This window comes from Martes martes (genome assembly GCF_963455335.1).
Source record: "Martes martes genome assembly, chromosome: 5".
Classification (NCBI taxonomy): Eukaryota; Metazoa; Chordata; class Mammalia; order Carnivora; family Mustelidae; genus Martes; species Martes martes.
Genome location: NC_137892.1, coordinates 160,793,383 through 160,807,677, shown reverse-complemented (window position 1 = coordinate 160,807,677; position 14,295 = coordinate 160,793,383). Strand labels below are relative to the sequence as shown.

The following is a 14,295-nucleotide window of genomic DNA, read 5'->3' as shown; positions in this document are numbered from 1 at the left end:
TGTTTGCGGGGGGCAGGGGCCTCGGTGCTAGGACTAAGGAGGCTGACCCTGGCAAAAGGGTCTTTTCTTCTCATTTCTTCTCATTTTTTAAAGTCTGGGTTTCATGATCTCTCAGCCCTTTTGTGAGTTAGGAAAAAAAACCTCTGTGTACAACATAGGAAACATTTTGATGCCAGACAGACTGCAGTGAATGTTGGCCATTAAAGCTTAGTTTTTTTTTTTCAATTAACTCTTCGCAGGTACCGATAATAAAACTCACAGACCAGGAGACTGAAGTTAAAGTCGACATCAGCTTTAACATGGAGACTGGGGTCCGGGCAGCAGAGCTCATCAAGAATTACATGAAGGTGCTGTCATCGGCGAGTTAGCACTGTCAGAACGGGGGACCTGTTATGTTGGGCATCTTATGGGACTTTAAACTGAATGATAGTCTTTAATGATAAAGACTTACAGTTGAATTATTTATCCTGCAATATTATTTCTAGAGATACTCCGAAATTATGTAGCTGTTTTGTAGATTTACTTTCCTGGCTAACCACGAAGTTGAGTGTTACTCTAGAGAGTTTGTGAAAATGCTCTTCTCATGATTACAAAATGTCCATCCCGAGAGCTCAGTGTGCCTGATCTGCGAGTTTAATTTATTGGAAGTGGAATGCATCGTGATGTAGTTTGCTTACTTTGGATCATCTCAGTGCCTAATGATGGGCTAGCGGACCAGGTGTGGGGTCCAGTTTAATAGGTGATCTTTCCCTCCTATTTTAGGGAAAGGGATGAAATCCTTTACAGAGGCATCCTCAGCATCATAATCTGGATACTGCCTCTTCCCACAGGTTCAGGGACCTTGTTCCTTCAGTTTTCCCCTTAACTCTGCAGCAACAGGCTTGTCTGCCTTAACTGCTTCCCTTAACTTCTGGGCCCAGCAGAACATGAAACAGCAGAAGCTTCCACGGTCCCGCAGCCCTCACCTCCAGCCTCTCTCCATTTCCCTCTTACCGTCAGCCTGCTGTCCATGTTCTCCTGCTCTCGGCCTCCTGCCCATGAGCTGTACCACGCCGTCCCCCCCGCCCCTCCTGGGGGCCTCTGGGCATTGGAGTTTTGCCCATCGGGTCCAGGGCCTTCCTGGCTCACGGCCGCATCCCCCTCCTCTCCTTCCTGCCCCGAACCTGCACCTGTCACGGAGCAAGCTAGGCCATGGGAACTAATTGGAAGGAATACACTCCTTGCCTTCTCCCCGAGCTCTGCTTTGGGGACGAGCTCCTCCAGCCTCATCCCTGCTGAACCACGACCTGGGATGTGGCTCCCGGGGGGGGGGGTCTTAGCAAGTCTCCCACATAATTAATTCCCAGGCACCTAAAAATTGAGGATGATGGGCCTAGAGCCTTCCAGGTGGTGAGAGGATTGAGTAAGCTTTTTTCCCTACCATGTGAAATTTGCTATGTGACACATGTTTAAAGGTATATTAACTGATTTTTTTTTTTTTAATTTACAGAAATATTCATTGCTGCCTTACTTGATTTTAGTATTGAAACAGTTCCTCCTGCAGAGGGACCTGAATGAAGTTTTTACAGGTGGAATTAGCTCATACAGCCTAATTTTAATGGCCATTAGTTTTCTACAGGTGAGTGTGCGCTCTCTCGACAGCCTTACGTAGGAGCACGTTGCACGTTCTCCCTTGGCGTTGTGAAGCCATTGGCTCGTGGGTTCCACCTGCCCTTGCTCTCCCTGCACGCTTCTGCTTCGGTTTAGAGAAATTGACTTCTGATACTTCTTTCCTCCTCCTCCTTCATAGCTCATTTTCGTAGTTGATTGAACAGTTTGAGGGAGGGCAGGCTATCCTGGTCCCATCCATCAGGCTCACGCCGGTCCGAACTTGAGGACCCTGTCCATGGAGAGACTTTCATGCCTTGATGGACAATAAAAAACTGATTTTCTTGGTTACTGACTGTGCTTTATGAAGAATTTGTTTCAGAAAAAAATTAGGAACCATATATGGTAAAAAAAAAATTGCTGAAGAGGGAGCTTTTCTTCTCAGATTGACAAGACATAAATATTTTGTCTCAAATTTTATGTTGCCCTTATTTTGTTGAGTACCGTGGGACAACCTGTCAATAGAAAACCTACCTAGACGTGTTAAATGCTGTGATGTTGATACTTGACATATAAAACAGTTTTATTTAATGTATAAACTTATTTATATGTTAGTTACTTAACATATAAAATAGTTCCTGAGTTAATGGAAACATTAACCCCATTTATATTTTCTTGAATGAAGGATATTCCATTTTTCACGCAATCTTTCCTGTATATTCTAGCTGTTTCTCCACGTTTGTCATTAATTTTGTATTTGTGATTGTGCTTAGGGTTTTATGTCCAAAATTCAGCTCTCTTTCCCGTTAATGCTGCCGATGGAGGTCGCGCGGTCACGCCACCTCATTATTTTGACTCCCGTGGTGCATATTTGCCAGAGATACTGAAAGAATAGTGAAAGGGGAATCCCGCACCTGTTTTCTTACAATTTAATCACACTGCTTTGCCTCCATGTTTTCCTCTGTGATGCTGCCCTTGGAGACATTCTTCCCTAATTTTTGGATATTTTCTTTTGAACTAAATACAACCTGTTGCTCTTGACTTAGTTCTTCATGTTTTTCCTGATTTGAATTATTTCTGTAGCCTTGTTATCATGCCTGCCGCTTGTTTTGATGGTGCTGGGCACTGGCCTCAGTGCCTCCTGTCTCCTTACCCCATGGGGTCCTGGCAGCAGTCCCGTGACCCCACGGAAGCTCACACGCAGCGTGGACGGCTGCTGGCACGCCCCTTGGCGCCTTGCCCGTCCTGCCTCAGAGCTGTGCCTGTCGGGGCATCTGAGTGCCTTTCTTGACTCACTGAGGTAAGAGGGCCCGGCCTTGCACCGGCCAGCTCTCAGGTGTTTGACTCTGACTAGAAGGCAAAAGTGAGAACACTGTCCTGCCCGAGCAGATCCTCAGAAGCCACAGCGCTTGTGGACCCTAGAAATACTGGTGAGCGTCAGGAGGTGCCTCTCCTCGGGGCGTTGTGAGTTGTAAGTTCTCAGCCCTCCTGCTTCCGTCAGGAGCTGTGCTTTCCCCTGGACGTGACCGTCAGCATCCAGACCTGCGCTGTCCGTTAGACCTTCCCATGCAGCTGGCGCGTCCTCGGTCTGCACAGGCCAGCAGGGGCCCCAAGCCACGTGTGCCGACTGAGCGCTTGTCCTGTGGCCAGCCAACTAAGCGTTTAATTAATTTGTTTTAATTAACTTAAGTAGAAGTAGCCACCCACGGCTGTGGCTGTCCTCATGGGCCACGCAGGTCGGCACTGTGGGCCTCTTGGGTCAGGAGGGCGTCCGCAGACAGAGGCGATGTTCAGAACAGGTCCGTTACCTGCTTGAAGAAAACATGGCACTGAACCGGAGCCGGCGCCGATCAGTGTGACGAGCAGGGATGTAAATTCGGTGTAAATATTATGACACAAAACGAATCACCTGTACACGGTTGAAATTGATCTCTCCACTTCCGGGCTGGCACACTGACACTGTTCAGTCTCATACTGCCCTCTGTGGGTCGTCTTTGGAATAATGGGATTAAGGTTAGAATCTACAACGGGATGTCAAGATGACTCTGGATTGTGGAGAATATGGTCTGCTTAGTGATCCATTTTTGGTGACTTGTCAGTCAGAGGTCTGTGTTAGTAGGAAGACCCTCCATGGATGGTGAGTTTCAGAGAATTAAAGTGTAATAAAAAATCCAGATTAGAGGTTTTCTTTCTTTCCAACACTGTGTACTGACTAAGGCCTCCAGGCTGTGCGGGTGCCTCGGGCTGTCGCCCGGAGCAGCGCCCGCAAGGACTTGGTGAGTGAGCAGGCGTCGGTGGGGTGTGTCCTTGCTGAGCCACGAGGCAGCGGACCTCGCTGCATGCGGTCTTCAGAACGTGACTTGAGTCCACATGTGGGATCTGTTGCTTTTCTAGTTGCATCCGAGAATCGATGCCCGGAGAGCCGATGAAAACCTTGGAATGCTTCTTGTAGAGTTTTTTGAACTCTATGGAAGAAATTTTAATTACTTGAAAACTGGTATTAGAATAAAAGAAGGAGGTGCCTATATCGCCAAAGAAGAGATCATGAAAGCCATGACCAGTGGGTACAGACCGTCGATGCTGTGCATTGAGGACCCTCTGCTGCCTGGTAAGGGTGCCTCGCTCCTCACTGGCCATGAGCCTGGGGGCCTGGCTGGCGGCCGGCGCAAGGGAGGGGAGGCGGGTATCTGCGGTCCCCGAACCAAGGCTCCTCTGCCTCGATGCGGGTTCCTGCTGTCCCGACAGTTTATGGGGACACCTTCGGAAGTGTATCTTAATGCCTTCTGGTTCACTTCTTATAAAGTTGGAATGTGTTTATGTTCTGCAATTTACCAGAAAAATGTAGAAAATAAAAATTAAAGAATAAAAGTTTATTTTTTTCTGATTAGGAAGGTATTTGTTACATTTCGTCATAAACCATTTGCTTCCAAAAAGTATATCACAGAGAAAAGCAAAGTAGGCCACAGTTCCTTTCCATTCTGGTGTGCATTTCTCCATTTTTTTCCGACATGAATATTAATATGTATTGCAGTCTTGTTAGTTAAAATGATCATGTAATACATAGTTTTGCGACTTGTGTTTTTAATTCAGAACAAATTCTAGATCCCTTCCCTGTATGTGTACGGCATGTTCCGTCGTGAGGATTGCTGCGCTGGCCATCCCAAGGTGGTGTACGGTTTCCCTAGTTTTACTCCCAGGAGCATAACGAAGGGCGTGCCTTCCCCCTTCATTGGGGTTGGTCTTTAGAATCCTCGCTGCTCTGATAGATCCATGCAACATACATGTGCCTTGAGTTTGCTTTTTTTTTTTTTAAGATTTTATTTATTTATTTGACAAGAGATCACAAGGAGGCAGAGAGGCAGGCAGAAAGAGGGGGAAGCAGGCTCCCTGCTGAGCAGAGAGCCCGACACGGGGCTCAGTCCCAGGACCCTGAGATCATGACCTGAGCTGAAGGCAGAGGCTCAACCCACTGAGCCACCCAGGCGCCCCGAGTTTGCATTTCTTTAATGATGAGTGAGGTGAAGCAAATATTTATTTACCGAGTGCACAAACACTTATTGAGCATCTAGTATGTGAGACACTGTTGTTACTGTTGATGATGAAGTCAGTGACAGGTGACAAAAAGTGGTGGAGACCTTCTGCCCCAGGTATGCTGCGCCTGTCTTCCCGTTGTACACATTCACGTGCTTTGTCCATGTGTCTGGCCAGCTGTGTTCCTAGTGACTTTGTGGGATCCTGCCTCTTTTCCATCGTCGTGCTCCATTTTTTTTCCGCCCCCGTTTGTCCCTTGCATCTGTATTCGCTGTTTTTCGTCATTCCGTTTCTATATATATTTCTTAATGTCCTTAAATTTAATGGGTTTTTTTGTTTGTTTCGTTTCATGGCTGTTGGAGTATGAAATTCACTTCTTAAAAATCTTGTGGCAGGAAACTGTCGAGGGTCCTGCTGTCCACAAGTGGCAGGACTGACGGATGTTTTTTTCAGTCTGGCTTTTCCCAGCAGCAGAGGAACATATTTTCACGTCCGTTTGTCTGTGTTCGATCAGTGAAATTACAGGGATTCCAGTGTCTTCAGTGTCTGTTTAAATATACTTGAAAAACGAAAGCCCACATTATCACTGGATTATAGTATCAGACCTGGAAAAGAGAAAATTCCAGTACTCAGAATGGTTTCTAAAACATTCTGCTTCCTTGAATTGTGAAGAATGAGTTAATGTGAATTAAAATCCCAAATTGTGCTGTTATCAAACGTTCCTTGACTGGGGCTCACTTGGTGACTGCAGTGACAATGGCTTCGTCTGATCTGCCACCCATCTGGTCCTTAGAACTGGCGATGGGAGACCTGGTGTGTTCTGCCCCGAAGGACTCGCTTCCTGCAGGTCCGGCGGGTGCTGACTGAGCTGCACGGTGCCCGGGCCAGGTGCCTGCTGCAGTGCACGCCCCGTCAGCATGGCTGCCCTCGGACTGAGGCCGCTGCCTCGGCTCTGGTGTGGTCTGGGAGTGTGTCTGTGGCCAGGGCCCGCTGCAGAAGAACTGGGACGATCACACAGGTGTGCACGAAAGGGCCCGGTGTCTGCAGGGTCTTACAGCTGCCTTTCTGTTTCAGGAAACGACGTCGGCCGCAGCTCATACGGGGCCATGCAGGTGAAGCAGGTGTTTGACTACGCCTACATTGTCCTCAGTCATGCCGTGTCGCCCCTCGCGAGGTCCTATCCCAACAGAGACTCGGAAAGGTAATGCAGGTCATGTGTCGCTGTCCTGGGCTCACAGCCTGGGTGGCCTGGCAGCTCCCTGCCTCAGCCTCTGTGCAGCGGGCGCTGCTGGCCTCGGTTGTTGGCCTCCATGAGGTTTATGAATGGGTTCGCCGGCACGTTCCAGTAGAACTTGCGATGATCGATGAGGGGGGCCACGTTTGGTTCATCCGTGGCTGAGCACTGAAAATTTCTTATTTGGGGGTTGTCGACCATTTCTTCAGGGCATTTTATTTTGGGGAAATGATTTCTGGCCTTTTCCCACTTTGGAATGTGATGCTTTTTCTTCAGGTTGTTCTCAAAATGCACATGATGAGCTTAAAGGGAGAGTGCACGTGGGTCCGTGGGCCCCAGCCTGCGTCTCCCCTTCAGACCCGCCCCTCATTCTGCGTTTCAGCTCACTTGTGCAGTGTGCGCTTTTACTGGCAGTGAGAAATCCTTGCGGAGTGGCCGGGGGGGTGGGGAAGGGGGCAGTGGAAAGGAGGAAGAGTAAGATGGTGGCGAGAGGCCGCGGGCACCTTGCAGCACGGGGATTCCGGCGCTCGCGCTCACTGGCTTTCGGTGGGTTCTGTGCCTCTGCCCACTCAGCGGGGCTTTCCAGCAGGGCTCTGGGCCTGTGCTGGGTGTCTGGAGTCTCGGCACCGTCTGCCGGTACCAGACCTTCGAGGGTGCTGGGCGGGGGGCGGTGCTCTCCTGCTCACGCACAGGGTTGAAGCCTTCTTCTGTAGTAGCCGGCTCTAGGTTCAAGGACATCTGTGTAGGGGAGCTCACTTTTTCTGTAGTGTGACCTCAGAGCGCATTTGGGCTCCAGCATCAGAAATTGGAATACAAGTCGTAAAATTATTTTGGCTTTCTTCTTTTTTCTTGGCAAAGTGATATGTTGTTGAAAATATAAAACAGCTAGTCAGAAGGGCTTGTGGGTTCCGCAGCCGCTCTGCAGCACGTTGGTTCCCCCGCTGTCCCTTTGCAGTACTCTAGGAAGAATCATCAAAGTGACCCAGGAAGTGATCGACTACCGGCGGTGGATCAAGGAGAAGTGGGGCGGCAAGGCCCCCCCGGCGCCTGAGCTGGGTGAGAGCTTGTCTGGTTACGCTACTCTCGAACTTCTGATGCCTTGATGCGGGAGTGTCTTTCTGTCCCTCGGTGCTCATTGTTCCCACTAAGGAAAGGCCTCGTCTTCCGTAAGAGTTTACAGCTGGGAGATTTAGGGCAGTGGGAATACAGTGCCTGCCACACACGGACCTTTAAAGTTTCCTGTAGTAAGTGCATTAAAAATGTGAAAAGAAACAGGTGAAATTCCTTTTCCTATTGCATTTTATTCAGCGTAGTATTGAAAATAGTAACATTTCTTTTTTTTTTTTTTTAAAGATTTTATTTATTTATTTGACAGAGATCACAAGTAGGCAGAGAGGAGGAAGCAGGCTCCCCACTGAGCAGAGAGCCCCATGTGGGGCTCGATCCCAGGACCCTGAGACTGTGACCTGAGCCGAAAGCAGAGGCTTTAACCCACTGAGCCACCCAGGCGCGCCCAGATAGTAACGTTTCAACATGGAGTCTGCATAAAGAGTCTTGGAGCGATTCCACCCCCCCGGCTGGTGCTGTGCCCGTGAGACCCAGTGTGCACAGCGTTCCCTGCCCCAGCCTCCCCAGAGACGTGTACCCTGCGTTCAGAGTCCCTAAGATTTACAGTTGAAAACTGTTTACACGTCCACGTTGTTCTAGACATATCTCAAGGTTGTCTAATAACTGAAAGAAGTACAATTTTTAAAATTAAGTAAATTAGGTAAATCAGAAATCAGTTTGGGAGTCTTGTTAGCAATGTGTCAAGGCTCGGTGGCCCCTGTGGCTGGAGGCTGTCTGGCGGGGTGTGCGCGTCTGTCCTCTTAGCAAGTGGCTCAGCTGGGCCGTGTTGTCCCCACAGACAACAGAATTAAGATAAAAGAGCGAGTAAGTGCTTGCGACGGGGATCCGCCCCAGCGCCGGGACCCGGAGTCCCCCTTCAGCCAGCGCCTGACCTTGTCTCTGCCCAGCCCCCAGCTGCTCTCGTCCGGCTCTTCCGCCTCCTCAGTGTCTTCGCTTTCCGGGAGTGACATCGTGAGTGTGCCCTTGGGGAGCCTCAGTCGCAGGGTGTGTAACCTCCCCTCTGGGTGTGTCTGTGCAGCCATCATCCCCAGACAGCACCGCGGGGCCGCCGCTCTGCCACGAGCCTCTGCCGGCCGTCGGGGACTCTATCCTTGCCGCTCACACGGCCGTAGCGGCTGCCTGGGATAGCGTTTTAGAGCTTGCGGGGGGGTGACACGTTTAAGTGAGGGGTCTGTCCCGTGTTCCCTGAGAGAACTTGGCGGGAGGGCGGGCGTCTCGGTGGGTAGGACCGTGTGCTTGTGCCCTTCTGTGGCGGCGTCACGAGGAAGCAGCACGACTCTCCACGGCTGTCCCTGTTGTGTTTCCTACTCCAAGGACTCTGACACGCCGCCCTGCACAACACCCAACGTTTACCAGTTCAGTCTGCAAGCACCGACGCCTCTGCTGGCCGGCTTACCTGCCGCCTTGCCCATGCCAAGCGGCAAACCTCAGTCTGCTACTTCCAGAACGTTGGTCATGACAACTAACACTCAGGTATGCGGCGGGCCGGTGTCCTTCCTCGAGACGGGCCCCCGGGGACCACGTCTGAGCTGGTGCAGGTGCTCTGGGGGCGCCTGGTTCCATAGAATTAGAGACAGATCTTCGGGAATCTTCAGAAGGTACATTCCTATCTCGTAGGGCATCCTTGTCCTTTGTGGGCAGATCAGATGTAACTCCTGTCATTCTCTGGAAGACTGTGTCCTCGAGGCCCACCCTGGGTGGTGTTTGTGGAAGGGGGGCTCCTGGCTCTCGAGCACCGAGGGGCTTCAGACAGGGTCCGGGTTGAGCATCTTTCTGAAAATGACTGATACCCTGCCCGAGACTGTGGTCCTTGGGGCCATGTCAGTTGGACTCTGGGACTACCTGGCCCAAGCCCCTGACGGGAAAGGACCACCGTCCTGCTTCCTCTCAGAGTATCTACATTTATACTGTCGAGAAGTTTATACTAAAACTTTGACTTCCTCATGTTATTATTAGACAGTATTTATATAGAATATGTTCCCTGTGGTTCTTTTTTTTCAATTTAGATGAAATTAGAAGCCTGAAAGATAACTTAAAAAATATTAAGTGTGGTATCCACAGTTAAACACAATTGAACATGTTTGTGTAAAAACTTGTGTTAATTCACCTGTGGAGGAAGGTCATCTCTGCGGTGTGGGTTGTACTTTGAGCAGAGGGAGACATGGACGCGTGCAGACCTGCAGACTCCTGTCTGTCGTCTGGCTCTCTGCCCTGGGAGGGCCCTCTCACGGGGCTCCCGGGCCCTGGGGACAGTGTCAGTCCTGCGTGAGAGCCTAACGCTGGAGCACTTGGCCGCGGTATCCTAACACCCCCCCCCCAGGGGCTCCGGTTCCCTGAGAGCCAGTGTGGCCACCGGGCAGTGGTCCCCCTGATGCTGTGTGCGTGGTTCCGGCTGGTCACAGGCCGCTGCTGGCACCCTGGTCCCATTTGTCACTTTGCTAACAGCGGGTGAGGCTAAAGCTAAGATCATTTACATTGTAAGCCAAGGCTCAAGGCCCACTTTCTCGTTTTGTTTCTAATCTGTAAACCTGACTTCTAGTGGAGCGGCTCAGTACACACCCGCCTACACATCACGGGCGCTCTGTCCCTGGGAGTCTGCGGGCGACAGAGTGCCCTGCTCAGGATGACATGGGCCCGGAGAGCCAGGGGCGTGAGTCCAGCAGACCAGGCGTGGGCTCTTCCCGGGGACGCGGGCTCCCGGGCGAGGGAAGACGCCGCCGAGGAGAGAGCCTGCATAGGCTCCAGCCCCCCATGTGTGGGCTCTGTCGTCCCCCTGGAGCACTGCCCGGGAGACCCCAGCTCCCACTCCATCCACTGCTCTTGGGGTGGGGCCGCAGCCAGTCTCCAAGAGGGCAGATTTGTGGGGCTCCTCAGGGTGAGCTGTGCAGGTCCCGGAGGTCTGAGAGAGCTTTGCGCTGGCACCCCTGCCCGCGGGCACCGTGATGCAGAAAGACAAGCGGTCCCGGGGCCAGAGGGACAGGGGGCAGGGAGGGGACAGCCTTCCCCGGCACCCCTCTGTGGGCCGGCAACCCTCCACAGGCCATCGCCTTGACCAGCGTCCGGCCTCCCGTCCTGGATTGCGGGTGGGGGGCTGCATTTGCGCTCTTTCCGGAGACCAGAGGGCAGGTGTTACTCTGAGGACGGATCTGTTGAGCTGTGGCTTGGTCTTCCGTGACTAACGAGACTTTACGACTCGCGTCCCTGGACCTGCTCTCTGTTGGAGTGCTGTTTCGGGGTGTAGGATGCTTCTGATGCAAAACAGATGCCGTCAGGTTAGAGGAAGACGCAGACTCCGCGAATGAGCCTGTTTGCAAATGGCTGTTCCAAAGCAGCGCCCTCCCTTCTGGGGCTCAGCACGAGGACCGCTGACCTCTGTCGGCCTGGTGCCTCATGGATGCCTCTGGTCTTTCTGTTCCTAGACCAGGTTTACGATACCTCCACCGACCCTGGGGGTGGCCCCCGTCCCTTGCAGACAAGTCGGCGTTGAAGGAACTCCGGCATTGAAAGCTGTTCACCACATGTCTTCCCCGGCCATTCCGTCCGCGTCTCCCAACCCGCTCTCAAGCCCTCACCTGTATCACAAGGTAGGCCTCCCACCTGGCCCGGGCCCGGTGTCCGCAGCCCAGGGCTTCCTGCTCTCCCCGCCAGAGATGGGGCTCCACAGAGATGTGATTTAAAACGGAATTTGTTTTCTCATCATTCAGCTTCATGTTTGTTTTTCTTTGTGGTGAATGAAACTTTAAAAGTTATTTTCAAATATAGTTTAAGCATCTGTCTTCCTTTCCCACTGAATTAACTTCGATGCCAAATACTTGGCTGATATGTCAGGAACAGATGCTGGTGGAACCCGTGGCACGGTGTGGCACGGTGTGGCACGGTGCCGCCCGGCCTGTGTGGCTTCACTGGCTGCTCCTTTGTGTTGGGCGCGCGGGGCGGGGGCCCTGCGTGGGGTCTGCTTTCTCGGTTCCAGCGGGGCCCCATGAATGCATCTTTTGGTGCCCTTGTGGCTTCTCTAAGTCCAGATGCTGCACATGAGCAACTGTTCTGGGGTAGGAAAACAGGTCGTTAGCCCATTCCCTGTGCCCTTGAAGGGCCGGAGTGTTTCTGAGAGCGGTGGCAGCGTCTGCCTGTAGCAGTCAGGTGCAGTGTCCGAAGGTGAATGTGTTCCCTTGGGCTCTGACGACACTGGGGACACTCACCTCGATGACTGTAGCCTGTTTCTCTGTTGCTTATCTCATTGTATTTTGCCAGTAAATTTTTAATGTTTAGGGGTTGGCTCTCTGAAGCTGTCATTAAGGCCAGATTGTTGTGTTCATTTGGAGCTCAGTAAGGGAGCTTTCCTCCTTGGATTCACCCCTCGGGTCATGATAGGGTTCTCGGGGCACCCCGGGTGTCTCCCGCGGGCCTGCTGGAAAGACGGGGACGAGGTAACTCCTCGAAGGGGAAAGCACCTTCCTTAATGCATTTTGGCTTTCCCGCGCAACCCCGCTCTGCCGCTCGTTGGCTCGGCACCCTTCCCGAAAGCGGCCGTGTTCTCCTGGTGGGCTTCGCGCCGGGCCGTGGGTAGAGCAGCAGCCTGAGCGCGCGCCTGGTGTGTGCGGCGTCCCGCCCCCGGGAGCCAGAGCGCGGCCTGCTGGACGTGAACTCCTGCGTGTGTCTGCACGACGTCGGAGCTGAAGCGGGGAAGATAACGTTCTATGGACACACAGGACCAGTTAGGGGTGTGACGCTCATGGCTTCAGATGGGAGAGTGTGTATGTGCTCTGAGCCGGCCAGGTCACTAAGTGGGCGCCGTACTGTCTGCTGGGCGTAGCGGTCCCTGTGACCCGCAAGCTTGGGGCTCTGCGCTCCTTCCTCCCTCCGTCCCCGGGACACTGCACGTGGCAGTTGGGAGCAGCCCTTGTGCGCGCTCACCGTCCGCGGGCCTGGTCTCCAGTGGTGGGGTGGAGGGCGCAGCTCGGGGACATGGAGGCGTGCTGCCCCTGACCGAGCCCCCCAGCAGCGGTGTCTGGGGTCTCCGGGCAGCCGCCCACGCTGCCGTACCTCTCTGTCTCTCCAGCAGCACAGCGGCATGAAGCTGTCCCTGAAAGGCTCCCACAACCACAGCCAGGGCGGCACATACAGCTCTGTGGGCAGTGGAGGCGTGCGGCCCCCCGTGGGCAACCGAGGACACCACCAGTACAACCGCACCGGCTGGAGGAGGAAAAAACACACGCACACGAGGGACAGCCTGCCCGTCAGTCTGAGCAGATAATAGCCCCTGATGGCGCCTCCCGCCCCCCCTCCCCTCGGCCTCGGCGCCCAGCCGGGAACTGAGACCAGCATCCAGCACGTCGGCCCGGGCCCCTCGGACCGCCCGCCGCTGACCACTCTGCATGTCCCTCGTGTGGTGGTCACGTCCATCTTAAAGAACAGCTCCTTGTGCTCATCTGTGAAGCCTTATTAAGCGTGGACGCTGTGTCTGCCTTCCCGGGACGCTTCTCCTTCAGGGCCGGAGCAGGTCTGGACCGGGACCTGCAGGACCGGCGGCCGGTCTGGCTCCGTTGTGGTTGGGGTGTTTCCAGGGCACGTCCGCCAGAGTAGCAGAGGTCAGCCCCCGTTCTCGTTCCTTCCCCAGTGGGTAGGGTTGGGAGGTCGCCATTGTGTCACTGCCCTCACGTTTTGTTTTCAAATTTCAGAACTGTTTTTCTATGTAAATATTGAAAACTTATGATTTGTGCAATAACTCAGATATTTTTATTTAATTCATATTTTCACATAAGTTATATTTAAGGGAGGAGGTTTTTTAAACAAGCTTAGGTCCTTTCCCGAGTCGCATTTTCTAAGTTGGGTTCATCGTGTCGGCTGGTTGTCTGAGGAGCACCGCTACCAACACCGTGAGTGAGGGGCTCGGGGTTTCTTTCTGTGTTTTTCTTTTGGTCAGACACGAGGCCTCTCTGTTCGTGGCGGGGGAGCCGAGCAGCCCCGCGCTTCCCTGCAGGGGCTCGGCTCCCAGGCCTTCTGACCAGCTGCCCGCCGGCCCTGCCGTCCGGCCTGTCTGTCGTCTCGCTCTGACCGCAGACCTTTAACATTTCGGTTTTCGGTTCTTTTCAAGTAGACAACAAATCCAGCATTTAAAGTGCCAGAAGTATAACTTTCTAAGGGGAGAAAGGGTTGTCACATTATAAAATCTTCAAAAAAAAAAAAAAATGTGAACTTTGAAGTGCTTCGGTTTGTTTTAGTCACATAGCCTGCCAGGATGGGTCCGGTGACCATCAGCGCGGACAAGGGCACCCAGTTTTAGGAATGTGGAGAAAGGAATTATGTTGATTCCGTTGAGGAATCTGTGTAGCAGTATGCGTTCGTTCTGTTAAGAGCAAATCTACGAGGAGTACTTCAGCTGCTCAGTGCACGGGGGAGTATTTGTAACGCGTCGCAGGAGGGCACAGCCCGGGGTCGGGGCCCGGAGCAGCCGGTGCACGACTTGGAGAGCAGACAGGTACACTGTGCAGGTGTGGTCTGCCGTGACAGCCGCTGTCTTCGTTACCTTCTTTTGAACAAGAATATATCCACGTGGCCGAACCCTGAGTTTTTGGAGCACCACAGTTGTCCTGGGTGTTAGCTGCATCTCATAGGTCACCTGACCTCCCGTTTTTAAAATGGGGGGTTCCGGCCCTGCTGAACACTACAGGTAGGTTGGTCTTTGAAGTCCACTAGTAGAGAAGGTCAAGTCAAAGAGACTGAACTACCGTGACATCTGATGGATGTGCGGAGCGGGGAGCTTGAGTGCGGCCTGGGGGCGGGGTCCCGGGCTCTCCCCCGAGACCCCCAGAGGC

General features: G+C 52.8%; 1 protein-coding gene across 2 annotated transcripts in view; it reads left to right on the top strand.

The window, feature by feature from the left end:
* The window catches only part of TENT4A (terminal nucleotidyltransferase 4A), a gene marked incomplete at its 5' end in the record, with an annotated part of 43,901 nt that extends 30,247 nt beyond the window's left edge, over positions 1–13,654 (top strand). The window contains 9 exons of one of the 2 annotated variants that reach the window (XM_080805119.1): positions 240–347; positions 1,490–1,618; positions 3,982–4,195; positions 6,193–6,319; positions 7,308–7,408; positions 8,259–8,431; positions 8,795–8,953; positions 10,900–11,064; positions 12,543–13,654. In XM_080805119.1, coding sequence (XP_080661245.1) covers positions 240–347; positions 1,490–1,618; positions 3,982–4,195; positions 6,193–6,319; positions 7,308–7,408; positions 8,259–8,431; positions 8,795–8,953; positions 10,900–11,064; positions 12,543–12,734 — 1,368 coding nt within the window. In that variant the 3' untranslated portion in view covers positions 12,735–13,654. Of the gene's footprint in view, positions 1–239; positions 348–1,489; positions 1,619–3,981; positions 4,196–6,192; positions 6,320–7,307; positions 7,409–8,258; positions 8,432–8,794; positions 8,954–10,899; positions 11,065–12,539 lie in introns of both variants that reach the window. The other variant, XM_080805118.1, reaches the window with a different exon arrangement.
* Positions 13,655–14,295: the final 641 nt, after the last annotated feature.